Genomic DNA, 20,662 nt, shown 5'->3' with positions numbered 1-20,662 from the left:
ATTTATATATAAGACATATCCCTGTACTTTATTATACACATTTTAATATACAGTTATTCAAACTTTCACATGATAACTAGGATTTAGATTCCTCTACCTAACTATAAATGTATATAAAATATATATATATATATATATATATATATATAAAATAAAAGTTGATTTTGGATTTTCAAGAAGAACTTTGCAAAATAGTCGTAATTTAGAAAATTATATGATTCTTACATTTTTACTTTGACCAAATGATAATAACTTGAAATGGAGATATGAGACTTTATGCAAGTGATTCACCCAACATGGATAGAGGTTGTAAATGAGAATAACTTGGTATAAGTGTGCAAGTACAAAATTATTCAACACTTTAAAATCAATACTACATCATCTCATATAAATTGTGAATCCAATATAATGAACTTTATCTTAGGAAACAATTATTTTAATTCACAGGACAGACGTTATTAAACCGAAGGAACAAGGTAAATATAGCAGAATGACCTTTACAATATCAAGTGGTACTAAACAGGAAGATAAAAGGGGAAGACTAACGTCCACCAAATTATCAAAAATCAACAACAGTCTTAAGTCTTAGTAGAAGAGGGAAAAAAACTAAATCCCCAGCTTTTATTCTCCACAAAGCAGACAATGCATCAGTACATCTATTCACTTTCCTAAATCAATGTTTGTCTTCTATGTGAGGGATTCCCCTCCAAAGCCACCTGCAATAATCCACAAGAGAACTCAAACTAGGATAACTTTTAAACGCATTAGTGAGAGGAAACCACAACAATGGTACTAATCTCTTTTCAGTTTAAAATAACAAATACTAATCTCTTTTTACCTGTATCTTGAATTATTTGTTTGTGATACTAATTCCATCCAATAAGTTCTTTTCGAATTGAATGCAGCTCAACTCTAACTGTACTGATGCTCATCCTTTCTCCAGGAAATTCCTTGGAAGAGGCAACCCCAGTTTCAAGTATCAAAATCAAGCATTCTTGAATTTTGGTACTTCCTTTTTTTGATCCTTATTGCGAGTTTCATTCATTACAGTCTCCTCATCCTCTCTTTCTCGAAGAAGAATGGGATCTATAATGTGAATTATTTGTTCTGGCAAAGCTGCTTTAACAAAGTCATGAAGGTTTAAGTTATCTTGGAGGGTGTTTTAAGTTGGTCTTTACCTAGTGAACATCTCTAACAATAATATACCATAGCTGTAAACATCACCGTATGTTGACACTTCATTTCTCATACCATACTCTGCACTTGTACATTATATATACTGTAATATGAGCATGCTTTCATCCAAAAATTTGTTTGGGATTGGGGGGGGGGGGGGGGCGGGGATACATAATCATACAAATCTTAAATGATATTTTTCAATGACATGTAATTTAAATAATAATAATAATAAAAGAGAAAATGAAACATTTTGTTACAACACATATATCTGGAGGAGTATAACCAATTGTCCCTCTTACCCCAATGGAGCTTGATTGATTAGAAGAAAAATCTTGAGTATCATTGAGAAGGAATCTCACCTACATGTCCAATCAATTCATCATTGAGAAGAACATAGCTAGGCTTGAGGTCGCAATGAACAATGGGTGTTTGGCAATGATTGTGAAGATAATCCAATGCATTAGCAACATCAATGGCGATATTCAATCTATTAAAAATACTCAAATTCCTTTTCTCCTCATGAGCATCATCTACTCTTGGTGTTGGATGCAACCATTCTTCTAGGTTACCATTTTTCGTGAACTCATATACCAATGCCTTAAAATCATGACCTCTATAGTCAACACCTAAACATGTTGTGAGCACCTTTACAAGATTTCAATGTCTGATATATCTTAGTGCCTTAACACTCAGCTTTGAAACTCTTAAAAGCTCCATCGTGTGAAAGGTTGAGCACCTTGATAGCAACTATGTGTCGATCTTGATCAAGACTTCCTTTATACACTGACCCGAAGCTACCCCCACCAATTAAATTAGTAGAAGAAAATCCATTTGTAGCATTTAAGAGGCGTTGGAAAGACACATTCAATGGAAATTTTCTTGAATCACTAGAGGTATTTTCTTTCCTTTTCTTTCTTAAAGAAGAAAGAAGTATAAGTGACACAACCAAAATTACTCCCAAAAGCCTAAAAAATATAGAGATTATTAACTTCAACGTAAGGGTCAACTTACTCTTCTTGGATTTTTCATGTTTGCATTTAGGAAGTTGAAATTTAGGAATACCCCCACAGAACTTATCATTTCCCATAATGAAGGTTTCACTTTTGTTCTTCAAAATTCCTTCTATTGGCACCTCACCCTCAAAATGGTTGTGAGATAAATTTAGAAATTTCAAGTAGACAAAGTGCTCCAAAAAGTTTGGAATTTGGCCTGACAAATTATTGTTAGAAAGATCTAATTCTTGAAGGCCTCTTAATGATCCCAAAGATGGAAGAATGATCCCTTGGAAGAGGTTTCTTCTTATGTCTAAAAATTCTAACTTTACACAGCTTCCAAGACTTGCTGGAATTTTACCAAACATGTTTTCAAAAATATTCAAATATTCTATGTTAGGACATATGTGTTTCATGTGTTAAGAACATATGTCATGATTTTATGTAATTGGCTTATCCTTTGACAAAACGCACTTTACTTGTATTTGGGTAGATTTAGGATGTCTTTAAATACTTCAAGAAACCTTGTTTCAAGATCAAGTATTGAAGCCTTCAAGTCTGTTCAAGAAAACAAGTTCAGAGTGTAAAATCATTAAAGCTCGACAGCTGCATCTATCGAGCTTAAGGAAGCTGTTCTACATTCGGTGTGCTCGACACCTACTATCTGTCGAGGTTTAAGATTTTCAGAATTCCAATATGATTTTCTTGGGATCCGTGAATTTGTCTTTGGGCTTTCTTTTCTCCTAACCCTAGACATATAAAAGGATCAGTTTAAGGGCCGTCAAAGAGTTCACAAGTTGCACAAGTTTTGAGCAAACTCTGTTTAAGCAAATTGTGACCGGAGACGAAGTTCTTGCCCTAGTTCATCTCTTTCTCTTGAAAAAGTTGTTGTGTATGTGCACTGTAGGGTTTTGTGACCAAGCATATTCTTGATCTTCATCGTGTGGATGAACTGAAGAACTTTGCAACCAACAACCTCCTTAGTTGGTGATTGAAGTCGCATACTGGGATCCGCGCAATTGGTTAGTCACGTACTAGGAGTTGTGCATCTGAAAAGGGAACTGTCACTACAGAACAAGTCCAATTGTGTATTGGGGTAAGGGTTCAACTATAGGTTGATAAGGTACTTAGATTCTTTTACTTGTAACCGTTTGTTGTGATAATAGTGGAGTTTTAGGAGTGGTGACCTAAAAATCACCCGATGGGGTTCTTACCGTTAGGTTTTTCCCATTCGTAAACAAATCACCGTGTTATTTATTTTCCGCTATATAATTAGTTTATTGATGATTTGTTTGTGCTACCACGCATTTGCATGATAAATTGATTAATTAATAACTTGGCTAATTAATTATTATCACAAGGGGTCATTCAGTTTGTGGCCTATCAAGTGGTATCAGAGCAGGCACACTCTAATTAGGTTTTAATCTTTACTGTGTGATCCATTGACTCCTGTTGTCATGGAAACTCTTGATTGTTTTGATTTGCATAATCTTATGTTGAATGATGATGATGACATTCAAGATGCCTATTGCAAGCTTTATAATTTTTGTATGAAATCTCTTGAATGTTCTACAGAATTAAAAGCTAAATTTAAAAAGGTCAAGCTTGAAAAAGATGATTTGATTGCAAAATTGGATGAAACCAATAATTTGAATGAAAATTTTAAAAATCAAATTTCATCTCAAGTGGACAAAATTAATAGTTTGGAAGAGCAACTAGTTGAATTTAAAACTGAAGTTGAAAAATTAACTAGTGCCAAACTTGTTGTTGAGCCTAACTCAAAAGAAAAAGATTTTTATATTCCCCCATTTCAAAGGAATAATGAAGAGTTGAAGGCTAATATTGCTAGGATAAACAAAGGTAAAAATTTTGATGTTAACACTGAAGTTTCTAAACCTATGTCTAAAACTCCTCCTAGGAAGAATAAAAATTATGAATTTGTCCCCACTTGTCATCATTGTCATATTGTTGGTCATATTATGCCAAATTGTCCTAAGTTAAGGTCTTTGTCAACCTCCAAGGTTAGACCTCCTAGGAAGCATAGTAGTTCGAAAACTACTCATGTTTGTCACCATTGTGGTGCTTCTGGTCACACTCGTCCTAATTGTTTCAATTTGTTTCCTCATAAGCAAGTGTCCAATAGGTCTCATCCTTTGTCTAAAGGTTCTATACCTATTCTTGGTGAGTTATTAAAAACTTTGATCTTTTTAACTCAATTTCAAGGGAAGCCTAATTCCTCTATGTCCTTTAGTAGTCATACTAGGACACATGCCTTTTCATCTTCACGGCCAAAGACTCGTGCTGTGTGGGTGATAAAGGATCCTAAGACTTAATTGTTTTTTCTGTTTGTCCTCTACTTTAATTCTTTGTATCTAAAGTAGGACTCTCTTTGCTTGATTTCTTATCATGCTTTCATGCATCTGCACCCTTCTATCATGCCTTCATGCATATGCATACCTCTTTCATGCTTTCATGTTGTTTAACATGTTTTTGTTTGGTTATTTTTCAGTTTTGCTTTGTTTTTTTTTTCATATAAAAATAAATTTTTTTTTTTGAAAAATCAGAAAAATATAAAAACAGTATGTGTTTTGTGTACATTGGTACTTGTGTACCTTGGATGGCCATTGAAACAAAGTCTTTTAAACTTTGTATCATTTGTAGCTTAGATGAGCATTTCTATGCACAACTAAGCAAGTGAGCTTTGTGGCTCGTGTTTGTGATGAGTACGATTAAGTTATCTCTTAAACTTAACACGCATATCACTCTTTTTGACGAGAAGGACTAAAAAATCCTGAGAGAAATGCATAAATAACCATCTCACCATTGTTGCCCGCCAATCATAATAAGACAGCTGTATGCTTTGGCATAGCAAAAGTGCAGTGTCAATGACATCTGTGTACTTAGGCATAGCAAAATTTGAATGTCAAATAACATTGGGTATTTCTTTTCTCTCTCTAATAAGCCTATGCATGATATGTTTAAAAGAAAAATATGCAAAGAAAAATCAAAAGCAAAAAGATAAAAAATGCTTTAAAAATGATTGCAAGCGTGCATTCTAGGAGATGTGGGAGTTATAGGATGTATCTCAAAGGTGATAGTCCCCATCAAGCAGTTATGATTATATGTGAGTTAAAGTAATTTTCTCATATCTCAAATCGTCATAACATGCATACACTTATGCAATCTTGCAATGTTTTTCACACACAACACACAATATTCTTTGCTATTCTTGATACATGTGCAGGTACAATGTGATTTGGCCATCACGAGGTTTTACATGTATTAATGTATGCTCACTAAACTGTCTTGACTTGTTTTTGAAATATAAAATTAGTTAGACTTGTTTAGTGTGTGTGTGTGTGTGTTTTTGGAGATCCATGTGCTTAAATTTTCATTTGAGAGATGATTTTGAGAGCTTAATATGTTGATTGGATCATTCGTTGAGTTGCATGTTGGATTGCATTCATGTCTGTGTTTTTCACATCTCGAAAAACTGCTTTTAAAAGCTAGCTCGACACCTCCTTGATACCTCCTTGATAGCTAGCTATCTATCGAACTTCCTAAAGCTTTTTCTTATCGCAATCTCGCCTGCACCTCAATACCTGGTGGATCGATCGAGATTGGGTCTGTATCCTCGATAGCTTCTCGACACCTGGTGGATCGATCAAGCTTCTGTTCTTGATTCTGATGTGTTGTTCCTCGACACCTCAGCTGTCGATGAGCATTTCCTTGACACCTCCTCGACAGATACCTCGATACCTTTCGATACCTGCATCTGTCGAGATTTACTGCTTGTCCTATATAAGCATCTCCGGTTCTCATTTCCTTTGATTTCTCTCTCGATACTTCTCTGTTTCTCTCCCAAAAACACTCTCATCTCACTCCAACTTGGTTCCTTAAGGATTCCTTAAGCTTTTTCAAGTTTTCTTTACTTGGTAAGCTTCTAATCCTTTCTCATTCATGCATTTCATGTTTTGAAACCTAGGTTTTGGGGTTTTTGAAAAACTTTGGGGGTTTTCAAAATTGATGAGCTTTCATTGAAATTTTGGGTTGGGTTTTCACTTAAATGGGTTTAAAACCTCATACATTGCATCACATTAGCATTATAATGGTATTGCTATGCATTTAGATGTGTGCTATATGTTTGTGTGCTGATAGGTTTGGATTGGGCTAAGCCCATGATGTATTTTCTTTTGCATGTCACATGTTCATGCATTTCCCATGCATACGTACTTCTTTTCAATATACTTGATATATTTGAAACTTCTTAGGACTTTTTTGATTGTCATTCTTTCTCTCTCTCTCTGTTAGTTTACGTTAGTCGTGTCTATGGCACCTAAGTGTACATCCACTCCAGCCCGAAATCCTCTTCATTCTGGTGCTTCTTCTTCGTCTGATCCTACTCTATCTCATATTCAGTTCCGTGATGATGATGCCTTTAAGGCTTTTTCGGAGAACTTTTCTAGACGAGGCATTTATTCGGAACACCAAGTCATTTTGACGGACTTTGCCAACACTAACCTTCCCTCTGTCATTCACAGTAGGGGATGGGAGTCACTGTGTGACGTCTCGGTCACCTGTCCTCTCGTGCTTATCCAGGAGTTCTACTCCAACATGCACGAGATTTATCGGTCAATACCTCTTTTTTTCACTCGCGTTTGAGGTACGCGCATTCCTATCACATCGCAGCTTGTTGCGGATGTGCTTCGAGTCCTTGGGATAGAGTTTCCTAACTATCCTAGCTGTGAGCGTCTGAGGACTGTGTCCAGGGATGAACTCATGTCTGCTTTTTGTGAGCGCCTTACTACTTGGGGTGAGCGTCTTTTTACACCATGTCGATCTTTTGCTAAAGGTCCTAGATTCATGAACATAATGATGACTTTTGTTTTGCATCCCCTCTCTCACTATAACTCCATCACAGAGCCTCATGCTCGATTTTTGTTGTCTCTTCTTGAGCATCTTACCATAGACTTTCCTTCTCATTTCATTTTATCTATTATAAATGTTCATCTAGATTCGGCATCCCGTGATAAGCTCATCTTTCCTTCCGCTATCACGAGGATCTTATGCCATTTTTCCATTTCTTTTCCCTCTTCCGACCATTTTATCGTTATGTGTGCCATAGATTACGCTACTGTTAAACGTAACGAGGCCCAGCTTCGGTCGCGGCAGTCGGATTCAGCAGCTCCTTCCTCCCGTTCAACTCCATCCACATCGGCTCCTCCTTCTTCAAGCGATGTGTCTTTAGGAGACATCATGGCGCAGCTACAGTGCATGGATGCTCACCTAGATACATTCTCTACGAAGTTGTATCAAGTGAACGTTCGTGTTGGTCGTATTGCACGACGACAGGCATCCATGGGTGGTTTTGCTCCTAAGGCTACTCCTTCACCACCTTCTCCCGTGGCTTTTGCTTCTGAGGATGAGGATGATAATGATGGTGATGACGATGATGCTTCAGATGATGCTGATGGAGATGCTAGCTTTACCGATGAGATGTCTAATTGACACTCTTACCCTTTGTCATTCGTGACAAAAAGGAGGAGTAGTTTTGTATGAGAGTAGTCTATCTTAGAGGGATGAGTTAGTATAGGACCATTTTGTTAGGGGGAGTGTTGATACTTTTTGAGGGATGTAGTGAGGATAGTACGTATCTTTTCTTTTCTTTCTTTTTAGATACATTACTCTTGTACATGAGGTCTTATGACCATTTATAGACATACATTGTACTTATCTCTCTCTTAATATTGATGTATGTTTTTCTTTCACCTACCCCTTCCTGTGTTGTTTCTTTTCTCTCTTTATACACATGTTTCTTATACTTGTATGCAATCTATTATTTCTGTTTTACACAAAGATGCCTTGATGAATTTTGTTTAAAGTGTTTCAAAAATACAGGTTGTCAAAGTCTACTTGCCATAAACTCTCTTCTTGCAAAGTTTTTCAAGAGTTTGTATTAGGATAGATTTTATTGTATTCAACAAGTGAATATGAGTTGAGTGATTTATGACTTCTCTCATATGTTCATTTGTTTGTTGTGGTTTTGTCACGGATTGCCAAAAGGGGAGATTGTTAGGACATATGTGTTTCATATGTTAAGAACATATGTCATGATTTTATGTAATTGACTTATCCTTTGACAAAATGCACTTTACTTGTATTTTGGTAGATTTAGGATGTCTTTAAATACTTCAAGAAACTTTGTTTCAAGATCAAGTATTGAAGCCTTCAAGTCTGTTCAAGAAAATAAGTTCAAAGTACAAAATCATTAAAGCTCGATAGCTGCATCTATCAAGCTTAAGGAAGCTGTTCTACATTCAGTGTGCTTGACACCTACTCGACACCTGCTATCTGTCGAGGTTTAAGATTTTCAGAATTCCAATATGATTTTCTTGGGATCCATGAATTTGTCTTTGAGCTTTCATTTCTCCTAACCCTAGACATATAAAAGGACCAGTTTAAGGGCCGTCAAAGAGTTCACAAGTTTCACAAGCTTTGAGCAAACTCTGTTGAAGCAAATTGTAATTGTAGACGAAGTTCTTGCCCTAATTCATCTCTTTCTCTTGAAGAAGTTGCTGTGTATGTGCATCGTAGGGTTTTGTGACCAAGCATCTTCTTGATCTTCATCGTGTGGATGAACTGAAGAACTTTGCAACCAACAACCTCCTTAGTTGGTGGTTGAAGTCGCGTACTGGGATCCGCGCAATTGGTTAGTCACATATTGGGAGTCGTGCATCTGAAAGGGGAACTGTCACTATAGAACAAGTTCAATTGGGTATTGGAGTAAGGGTTCAACTGTAGGTTGGTAAGGTACTTGAATTCCTTTACTTGTAACCGCTTGTTGTGATAATAGTGGAGTTTCGGGAGTGGTGACCTGAAAATCACCCGGTGGGGTTCTTGTCGTTAGGTTTTCCCCATTCGTAAACAAATTATCATGTTATTTATTTTCCGCTGCATAATTAGTTTATTAGTGATTTGTTTGTGTTACCACGCGTTTGCATGATAAATTGATTAATTAATAACTTGGCTAATTAATTAATTAATTACTATCACAAGGGGTCATTTAGTTTGTGACCTACCATTCTAGATTTTTAAAAATTCTGATTTTCATAGGAAGGACACCAATGAATTGGTTGCCAGACAAATCTAAAACAACTAGTGAGAATGAGGGACCAATAACTTGTGGGGATATAAAACCAATGAGATTGTTATTCGCAAGATTCAAAAGAAACAAATTTTGGCACTTGCCTAGAGTTAGAGGGATTTTGCCTTGAAGATCATTCTTATATAAATACAAGTTTATCAACATAGTTAAATTTCCAAGAGACGATGGAATGTTCCCAAAGAAACTATTTTCAGTTAGATTTAAATCTTGTAACTTAATAAGCTTTCCAATTTTAGAGGGAATATCACTTGATAATTTGTTTTGCCACATTTGGAGATCCCCCAAGTTAATTAAGTTTCCTATTTTAGTAGGAATCTTTCTAGATATTTTGTTATTATCTAAATATAATGTGTCAAGAGTAGTTGAGAAATTGACAATGCATTTGGGTAACACTCCCTCAAAGTTATTGGCATTTATAGCAAATGTAGTCATATAGGTGGCGTTTGTCAAAGAACAAAGAAAACTCAAGTCATTTGCCCCTCCATTTCCAAGATTTTTAAGGGTAATGCCAATAAAAGTAATTTTGTATAGCTTCTCCAAAGAAGGAACTTTTCCACTTAATTTATTATTGTTCAAAACAAGAGCATATAGGTTTGAGGCATTAGATGTTATATTAGGGTTTGATCGAATAAATTGGTTGTTGGCAATGCTAAATCTTGCAATATTTGGTAGAGTGAAACCTATGTTTGGCGGAAGACTCCCATGCATTTGGTTGTCTCCTATGTCAAAGATTTTCAAAGAAGACAAATTGAAGATTGAGGGAGGAATTGTACCAGACAACCTATTTGAAGATGAAGTAAAAGATGAAAGTTTGGTGAATTGGCCAAATGAATCAGGGATAGTCCCAACCAAGTTATTATCATTGGCATGAAATGCCTCTAGAGGCGATAAGTTTCCAAAAGAAAGTGGGATACTTCCTGTCAGATTATTATCGTAAATAGAAAAAATTCGGAGTTTTGACAAGATGCCAAATATTGTAGGAATTTCTCCAGATAGAAGGTTGTAACTGACACGAAGGCTTTCGAGGTGGGTGCAACTAGATAAATTGCTATGAATTTTGCCACTAAGTGTGTTATTTTGTTGCAATTTAAGCAAATGACCAATCGCTGGAGGGATTTCATTATGGAAGCTATTGTTTTGAAGGGTTAGATTTTTCAAAAAACTTAAATTTCCAACATGTGGTGATATAAAGCCTACCAGTTTCGAAGATTGTAGGTCCAGCACAATGACCCTTTGATGTCAACGACCACAAGTAACCCCACTCTATCTGCAAAAGTGGATGCTATGATTCCAAGAGCTCATAACTCCAAGAGGATCATGAATGATCTTGGCTTTGAACTCAAGCAATATCAGATCACTTTGTTACCTTGTATTTTGGATTGTTAACTAAAAGAGCATTATGGGTGATCAACAATTTTTTTTAATATATTGATAATTGTGGATGAAAGGATTGAATTTTGGATATCTCCGTTGAAAATGCTAAGAAGTGTCAATTAACCTATGATGCTCTTGGCAATGATCAAAAAATTATTCCATTATTTTTAGTTGACTTTGTTTATCTCCTTGAAAGGTGATGCTGCTATAGATATTATCAACATTTACTTGTGGACTTTTTTATGTAACACCTTTGGTCATCTTCTCAAAGCGATTTTCCTACAACTTTATGTGCAACCGTTTATTAATTCTCTTTTATGGTTAAAATTATGCATCAAGCTTAAAAGAGTTTAATCTACTGTGGGTATATACGCAATAGGCGATATTAATAAAATAAAATAATAAATAGAAAGAAAAGGGACCTAGATGAGCAATTTTCTTTTCAGTGAATCCCCCATTTTCAAATGCACCGGGTCCAACTTATTATTGTCCAAAGCTATTGAAAGTGAAGTCTATTGAATCAAAAAAAGTCGAAGTTTCTATAGCCAGAGACTTGGGGCAACATCTAGATGGACCGGTCTTTGGGTGGAGGATTTTTCTCCCTTGGCTGGAGGATTCCAAGGTAGACTTTGGGTTGCTTTACTGAAAGCAAGTGGGTGGAAGTGATAGGTGTTTAATGACTCAACATCTAATCAAGGTGTTTTGTAGGAAATTTGTAGCAAACCAATACGTGAATTATGGATAACGAGGACAGGTCTTCTGGAATTGAGATGATGCAATAGCTCTCAATGGTTGAGATTGAGAGCTAAAAAAAGCAATTTTCAATCTCAACTGTTAAATAAAATAAGTGAGAAAAAGTTAAAAAGTGTGAATGGTAAAAACATTTTGTGAGAGAAAAACGTAGTAACCTAGGTATTGCACCGAATCTAAATCTAGTCTTCTGCCATAAGTCCTTTCCTTCCATCCTCATGATCAATATTCACTATTTCTTTTTTAAGTTTTTTTACAAATAATACAATAGTTGATAGTTGCCTTCGTCTTGTTTTGAAAATTTCAAACATGCATGTATTCCACGAATATAATAGACTTGTATATAGGGTATATTATACCCTTTATTTGGTTGGATCCGGTTGTAATTTAGTTTACAAACTTTCAATTGGTATATTTGTCCCTTATAGTTCGAATTAAATTACTCGTTTCCGATTTGTAACAATGGAGAGCTACGCATTCTGTTCAATTTTGTTATACTTGGTACAAGTAATATATTGACTCAATCAACTTAATTTAGATTAAAAGGTCCATGTTTAATACAACTGTGTTCTAATATGCAAAGCTGGAATCCATAGACCCAAAGCAATTCAAGTCTTCAATTCTTCATGAAAATAGACCTACTTCATGATAAAATTCACTCCTTGTTTCTTCTCATGCCATTTAAAATTTAAAATGATGGTGCTTCTTAGTTCTTAACATCACATTAGATTAGCATTTACCCATCCCAAAATGTTTCTAGGCATAAAATAAAGGCGCCTTAGGAAGCCTTATCTAGTTTGATTTCTATGTGACACCTTTGGCCGTCTTCTCTAAGGATTTTCTCCACAACTTTATGTGCCACCATTTATTAATTCTCTTCTATGACTAAAATTATGCATGCATCAAGCTTGAAAGAGTTTAATCTATTGTGAATGTATATGCATTGGGCAAAATTTGTCCTTGCATCTTACATTCCCATAATCAATTTCAAACTTGCCACGACCACCAAAAAAAAAAAGATGTACATGAGCAATTTGCTGTCCAGTCATGAGTTGCCCATTTTCAAATGCATTGGGACTAATTTGTTATTGTTGGAACTTGGAAGCTATTACAACTTGCAAGTGAAGTCTGTCCATCTAGATGGACAGGTCTTCCTGGTCTCATCATTCTTCTTTGCTTAGCCATCGTAAGTTACAAGTTACAACGACTTAGACTTGGAATAATGGGCCAAATGGCTAAAAAGTCAGGATTGCTTGGGTTGCTCTCACTAGTGATCAATCAAACACGGGTGCGGAATTTTGGTATAGAAAACATAGCACCATTAATAACAAGGACTAAAACACGAGGATGGATTAAGGTCCACTAAATTCTTTGTTTGTTATGAGTTTGAGTTAGCTCAATTATTAAAAAATTTTATAATCAAATAAAAAATTTAGGGTTCAAATTCCCGTCAACATGAAAAATTAATGGGTGTTTTAGCTTAATGATAAGAGTAATTTTCAATAAGTGGTTATAGGTTGAAATTTCCTATTTATCAAAAACAAAAGAAATTTGTTTGTTTGTTTTCTTTTTAAAAATATTTCAACGGGAGGGAGGGTTAAACCCTAGCTAGACACATCAAGAGATACGGTGTAAACTGTAAACTCTTAATTAGTTAATACTTAATATTACATAATTTTATAATTGTTTTTATTGAATGCTTTTTTTTAGATGCTTTTTTCCTTTTATATAGTATTATGCTTACAAAATATATTGGTTTAAAAAATAATAATAATCTAATTTAAAAATGTTTAAATTTCAATTTTTTATTTTAATATATATTTTAATATTATATACAAGATTGTGTTATGGATGGTAGTACATAACATCTTATTGATAAGTGATTTGGTATGTTTATTAAGAATAAAATACTCTATAATCCAATTATTGGATTTTCAAAATTCATCTAAAAAATTTATTAAATAAAATAATGTTAACAAAGACTTAACATTAAAAAGTAATCAAAATTATGGATTTCATTGATTTAAACAGAGGTTTGCTCCCTTTAAAAAAATGAGGTTTGTTACTTCATAAAAAGAAATTATGGATTTCTTTTTGAGTGCTCCAATTCCATATGCATTCTTCATCAAATTCCACATCCCAATTGATTTTTGGTGCTTGAATTTCACAACTTATAACCCTTAGAGCTTGGATCACACCAATAAACACATACTTCTCACTATAATTATCAAGCTTCGACCTTTCTTGATTTGATACATGCACATATGCAATGCTTCTAAACAAACATAATTGAGAAATTGTAGGATTCTTTTTACTCCAACCTTGCTATGTGGGGTTCTTCCTCGCACAATCCTTATGTGAGACAAAAATTGGACATATAGATTGCATAAGCAGATTCATCCCAAACTTCTTGGGACATTCACATGCCCTTTAACATTCTTTGGTCATGTTACCACTTACCACTATCTACCACATTTTGGTATTTGAGAAACACTTGCAAATGATCCAATTATCAAAAAAAAAAAAAAATGGTAACCCATGAAAATTAAAATGATTCCATCTAGTTGGAAAATATCATTCTCACCACAAATCTATTAGCTCTGATACCATGTTTTTGAAGTTGGTGGGCCTTTACATAATCACATTCCCAAACACTAATACACCACATATAATGGAAGAGACACAATCTCAAAGCACACCAAGGAAGATAGAATGAATGGAGAAGAGGATGGGAACTCTTTATTTGGAATGGAGAAAAGCATGAGTATATATACTATACCATACAATCTTAAATTCCACCATATTAAATTAGATAGTTTTTTAAAATTTTACTACTCCATAGAATAACCTTTTTTATATTAGTGAATCAGAGAGTTTCATATGACATATGGCTTTTAGGTACATTTGGAGTGACATGAAGAAAACAAGAAAATGATTCCCCTCTTCATATGTTTCCCTCTTTCTCCTTATTTTGAAACAATAATCTAAATGATCATGGACAATTGGGGTTTCTACCAGGACCACCAAAATAAAATGAGTCTCCAGAATTTATGAGATTATAGCAAGTGGGATTCGTAATGATTGGTTGACTGTTCCGAGGACCCGTGAGAGTTTTTAAACCATCAATAACTTTGAGATTTTTGAAGAAACTAGCCTTGCCAAGCCCTTCTTCAGGGAAATGGCCACTGCCCATTTGTGTTGTGGTGTGCTGCCCATCTTGCATTAAGTTTATCACCTCTCCTCCCCATTGAACCGATGAAGCGCTATCAGACAGGATCGAGAATATGGAAGATGGCCAATATCCGAAGTCTCTATCCGCAATTTTCATCCACCAGTCTCCCTTTCCATTAATGTCCTACTCATTGTACATGTCATGCAAATCAGTCTGTAATATTTTGAATGATAAATGAAGGTATAAAGATTAATGAAAGAGAAAAAAAAAAAAAAATCTTTTTGTGTAGAACATGGACACTTAAATTCACCGTCTTAAAAAATAAGTTAGGTAAAAATAAATTGTGTATAGAAAAAATAAATAAACCTTTAAATTTAAAAAGTTGTATATAAAAATACATAAACCGAGAAATAAGATTTTCAAATATACACTGTTACAACTAAAACCAGAAGAAATTCAAACATATCTGTAACATTTGTTACTATTTGTATCCAAAAAGTTAAAGTACTTGATAAAGTAATTAAATTGAAATATTGAACTACCTTCCAAACATAGAATTTGACTGAACGTTGGGTACCATCATAGTTGGAATAAGGGGCGACGCTTGCACCCATCGCAATCTGGTTGTCGACTTGAACAAAGCCAGAGCACGCCAGATTGTAGCAACCTGTGTTTTGATATGAATCATCCTGCAGCGATGAAAAAAAAAATTATAAAAAAAATAATAAAAAAGTAAAAAAAAAAAAAAAAAGACGCTTTTCAAAAATGAAACAGTATATATAAACATGGCTAGTGCTGGCAGGGAAGGCAAATATTAAAAAACTTACAGTCCAAAACGTGAAGAGTCTTGTGTTGTTATCTCCATATAGAAATTCGTAGACCTGTTTTTCCACATAAAATAATTTTGTAAAAAAAAAACGGAAAATTATTAGTAATTAATTGTTTAGCATGCGCCTAAGAGAAAAAATGATGATGAAATTATATATACCATCATGCCGGCTTCAATGGTATTAAGATCTTGACCAAATGTACCAGCTGTCATCCAAAATTGAGACAAGCTGAACTCATTTGTTTCCTGGGTATGGGGATTCCACACGTTCATCTCTGCCATCATTCCATAGTACTTATCTCCTTGCTCACTAAGCACTGCATGCTAGAAACTCAACCATAAAAATAAAGGTTGTGAATATCGATTTGAGTCCTTCGTTATAGTAGATACCAATGAGCTCAAACCTATTAATAATATTGGTTAAAAGTTTGAACAAGGATTTGCAGCAAACATGTTTGTAGAAGTTGCTGTATTAGGTGTCAACTTATAAAGTCAATATGTGTCCCGGGTCATGTGCTTGTCACATGACCAGCCAAAGTCCCCAAATTCCCTTAACCACAGATAATACTTAACTTAGACCCAAGTAAAACAAAACCCATCCATTAATTTCTTTACCAGTCCCCTGTCTCTCACACCACCATTGCTCAGCGCCACCCCCTGTTGGAGACACCGCTATCAGCTAAGCTCAACTGAGCCAAAACACTTCTTTCTCTCTCATTTAGTCTCACTCTCTTTCAAAAGAGGTAAAAAAAAAAGAAAAAAAAGAAGAAGAAATATTTTAAATCTGGTGAGGACGTGAGGTAGATGAGTAGATCCATTACAGCTGTGACTCAATATGTATGCACAAGGCTTAAATCCGATTATTTAGGAAAAAAAAAAGAGAAGACTTAGATCCAATTACTTAGTGGACCACATAAAAAATTACTGCCAAAATTTTTATATTTGCAAACCCACAAAAGATTTAGAACTTTAGATCAAAGCAAAGCCAACCAAGAAAGACTATATTCTTCAGAATGTTGTGTTTTAGGTTGAATTTATATTGGCAGTGAGAGTGTGAAGCTGTAGGTGGAGAGTTGGTTCAGGTGGATGTGTGGGAGGAATATTTTGCTTTGCTCAGAGAGTTGGGCAAATCAAAATCATGAGATCAATTAATTAATAGATATTTTGCTTTCCTTGGAGAATTGGCATATTTTGCTTTGCTCAGAGGCTAAGATCATGAGAGACATAGTAAAGGGACTGAGTAAGAAATGCTCTCGCTGCCAAAATACGGTGGTGAACCGTGGTGGAGTGAGAGAGAGGGACCGGCAAATAGAGAGATGGTTGGGTTATATTTTAGTTGGGTTGGTTAAGAGAGAGAGAGAGAGGGGTGTTGACGTCTGATGGTTAAAGCTACCTATGGTTAAGGAAATTTGGGAAATTTGGCTGGTCATGTGACAATCACATGACCCAAGACACATGTTGGCTTCATAAGTTGACACCTAATACTGTTTTTAGCAACTCTTACAAACATGATTGCAGCAACTCCTTGTCCTAAAAATTAAATAGTACCTCATGGATAACTTGACCGGCACTATATTGAGCACTAGGGATGGAACGGTGTTTTTTCCTTCCATAATTTGCTGTAGAACCTGCTCTTAATAAATCTTCTTCTTTAGTTCTTCTTACGGGAATGGTTCCTTCTGGGCACCTTCCATTCAAGTGCCATGGCTGAGTAAATTTGGGCTCGGAGTTTGAAGAGACGTCGTTGCTCTCATCGATTGAAAACCCTTCTGGGTAAGAACTTGGTCTCATCTATTGCATTTGGTATAGATACCAATGCAAACCCAGCCCATACCATACATACAATAAGTATCAAATTATTCATGATACCAAATGAAATTTACTTAATTAAACTAGTTACCTGTATTGTGTGATTTTTTAACAAAGGATGATCAAAAGCTGGTTGCTTGTTGATATCTACGCAGTCAATTATATCTCCATCTGGACTCTGTATCAGACACATTTTCTCATCACACATACATAGATATTAGTCTAAATTCAATGTTGTAATAAAATTACACTAGTATTGTACATGGGACTTATGAGGAAACCATAACCCACAAAAGTGAATGACTCTTCTAAGACTAAAGTAAAAAAAAAATATATTTATATATATATATATATATAAAATATATATATATATATATATATTTTAGTTTAATACTATAATTTTTTTTAAAAAAAAAAGTATTTTTGCACACCCTGACTTAAATTTTGCATACCTTTATTATAAGTATTTCTAACTTTAAGAATATAGAGTAAGTGTTTGTGAATTGTAAGTGTCACAATTTTTTATAAATTTATATTATATGTGTGAGTGTGTCTAATATTGATTGTGTGCATTACTATTTATTATAATGTTATTTGTATGAATTATGATGTGTGTGGATATTTGTGTGTACAATATAAATATAATATAAATTTATATAATTTAATAATTAGGAAATAGAGATGATTTGTTACATGTGTGTGTATTGTTATCGTGTTATAATAACTTTTTGTTATAAGGTTAGTAAAATTTAAGAAAAAAAATCATAAAGTTAGCGATTATCCAAACATTTGACTAGTTAAGTAGACACTAGTATATAATTTTATGTATGAATAAGTGTGGTTATGTGCATCAATAATTAATACAAAACCAATGAGTTTAGTTTAGTCATTTAGTTTAAAATATTTTTATAAAAACAATAACAAATAGATAAGAAAAACTGCATAAAAATAAAAATGTTAGGTAAACTTAACAAAATAAAATGATTGTAGACTCATACCTACTCACATTGGCAATAAATACTCATAATTCAAAATTTGAATACTTGTAGAAGGAAATTGTAAAACTTCATATATTATTATTATTATTTTTTTTTTTTTTTGTTGGTAACTCGATATATTTAAGTTCTTTTTTTATTAAAATTTTTTAATGAACTCCTAAACAAAATTCCTAGAGTAGCCACTGTCACTAAAGCTGAAAATACAATATAGAACACAAACATGTTATATGAAGTGATTAATAACCTCGATGGATTTAAGAGCAGGCTTGTTAAGGCGCTTCAATTGCTGCTGAACCTCCAGTTTTTGTTTCTTATCGAATATGGTGTTAGTGTTTTTATTTCCAACTGATGACATTGGTATGAGAAAGAACAAGCAGAATGTCATCTTTACTGCCCTCGTCCACCTCCTCCCACTTCCACAAGGCAGAGCCATGAGTGACTAGCTAATATTCGAATCAAGTGGCGGATTTGTGGTGTACAGAGATGTAATAGCTAGCTTTGGTTGTCCCCTTTGCAATACTTAAACATATATATACATACAAACTTCTATAGAAGTACAGACTTCCTATTTAATTTCCTATTGACTAATGCAATTCTTTTGTTTCTTTGTCATTTTGCTGGACCACTGGAGGTTTCCAAAATAGATTTTTGCCTTGTTGAAAGCTACCTTGTTGAAAGCTAGCTGGTGGAAGTGATGGGTGTCTAATAAATGACTCAAATAGTCTAATCTAATGACTTAACAAGGAGTCAATACAGATCTTCTGCCGTGATTTACTGTGATGGAATAGGAATTTGGTTCTGATTTGGTTTTCTATGTAACACCTTTGGTTGACTTCTATCTAAGATATTTTCCTACAACTTTCTGTCCTAGGGTTTATTAATATTTAATTCTCCTCTGTGGTAAAATTATGCTTCAAACTTTAAAAGTTTAATCTGAATTTTTTAATATAAAGAAATACCACCTCATTTAAAAAATACCAAGTTATTATTCTGTTAGTCATGTAAGCAGTACCAATAACGGAAGTTAACCAAAGGACTTACACGGTTCATTTTACAAAATTGAGGGACCAATTGTGCTCACTTGAAACTTGAGTGACCAATTGTGAACACAAGATAACCAATTTTTATTTTTAATTAGAAAAAGGAAACCTAACTAGTCAAGTTAAAATATGCAACAAACTCAAAAAAAATGACCCATACATCACTTTATCTTTCTTTCTCTCTTGATGGATAGAGAAAACAAAGACCCATAAACTTGCTACAACTCAACACAGCTAAGACCCATCAGATGGGCTATTAGTCTGGTCAGCGATGACATTACCAAGTCTTTAGAACACTAGTCTTTGCCAGCTTCCAATACATCAGGGTGATTAAACTGCGTGGAATAACGAGATAGCCAATGGAGGTTTCATTGATTTAAAAAATAACAAAGTGGTCTATTATTGGAGGTTGAGTTTTAATAAAATCGCAAGGTGGATGGTTGATGAAGTACGTACATAGTTAGTCCTAGACTTATTGAAGGGGTCGAGACTGGAATTCTTGACAATGAGTCATTCTTTGGCCTCTAATATTGTATAAATATTAGCTAGTATTTACAATATTATAAATACTAGCTAATATTGTAATATTGTATTTCCTCTAGAAGATGAATTAATTTAACCTATTAAATAGGTGAAATAGCTTGGAAGACTAAAACCCTTGGCTTTCCAATTAAAACCAATCATATGACTGCATATTCGTATTGACTAACAAACCACATGATTAAATTTAATTCTCAATATAATTATGAGAATAAATCCACTTTTCTTTTAGATAAAATAAATCCACTTATTTTGATTACAACCAAACCATATATTTTAGTAAAATTTTCACATTAAGAGACCTTTCACTTGTTATTATTCATTGACAATATTAAAATTCTGGGCACCGATGACATTACCAAGTCTTTATAACACTAGTCTTTGCCAATTTCCAGTACCAACATTTGAAAGTCCCGGAGTAATAAAGTCGATTTTTTATTTTGAAGCTCAAAATTGCAAAACTTGACCCAATGTTCTTGGTGGAGAATTAGAATGGGTAATGGAGATATGAGATTTTAGGTACGTCACTCATTCAGAATTTTCTAATATTTCATCCCCTCATATAAGTTGTGAATCTAATATATTGAACTTTAACTTAGGAAACCATTATTATGATTCACAGGACAAACTTTGGTTTAGGCCATTTGGACAATTTCCTAAGGCCCTCAAGTGATGCAAAGCCCTATAATTTTTGGTCTTATAGTAGAAAGTTTTAACCTATGGCGTCTGTTCCTGATTATAACTCTTTATCATTAAACTATGATACTAATTAATTTTTGGTGTAACCAAGGATTGAATCTCAAATCTTTTATTC

At 34.2% G+C, this 20,662-nt stretch overlaps 2 protein-coding genes across 2 annotated transcripts; both read right to left on the bottom strand.

Annotated features, from left to right (window-relative positions):
- Nucleotides 1–1,518: 1,518 nt before the first annotated feature.
- LOC115984718 (probable LRR receptor-like serine/threonine-protein kinase At3g47570) lies at nt 1,519–2,539 on the bottom strand. Its single transcript, XM_031107732.1, has 2 exons — nt 2,191–2,539; nt 1,519–1,805 (listed from the first exon to the last, which is right to left on the bottom strand). Exons 1-2 carry the CDS (start codon nt 2,537–2,539, stop codon nt 1,519–1,521), a joined length of 636 nt encoding a protein of 211 aa, XP_030963592.1.
- Nucleotides 2,540–14,173: 11,634 nt separating this feature from the next.
- LOC115987433 lies at nt 14,174–18,822 on the bottom strand. The gene is made up of 7 exons (XM_031110972.1): nt 18,513–18,822; nt 17,362–17,448; nt 17,010–17,252; nt 15,621–15,785; nt 15,460–15,513; nt 15,175–15,321; nt 14,174–14,815 (listed from the first exon to the last, which is right to left on the bottom strand). Exons 1-7 carry the CDS (start codon nt 18,699–18,701, stop codon nt 14,453–14,455), a joined length of 1,248 nt encoding a protein of 415 aa, XP_030966832.1. The 5' UTR covers nt 18,702–18,822; the 3' UTR covers nt 14,174–14,452.
- Nucleotides 18,823–20,662: the final 1,840 nt, after the last annotated feature.

This window comes from Quercus lobata, chromosome 4 (genome assembly GCF_001633185.2).
Source record: "Quercus lobata isolate SW786 chromosome 4, ValleyOak3.0 Primary Assembly, whole genome shotgun sequence".
Classification (NCBI taxonomy): domain Eukaryota; kingdom Viridiplantae; phylum Streptophyta; class Magnoliopsida; order Fagales; family Fagaceae; genus Quercus; species Quercus lobata.
Note: the sequence above shows the minus strand (reverse complement) of the source record. Positions and strands in the feature narration are given on the sequence as shown.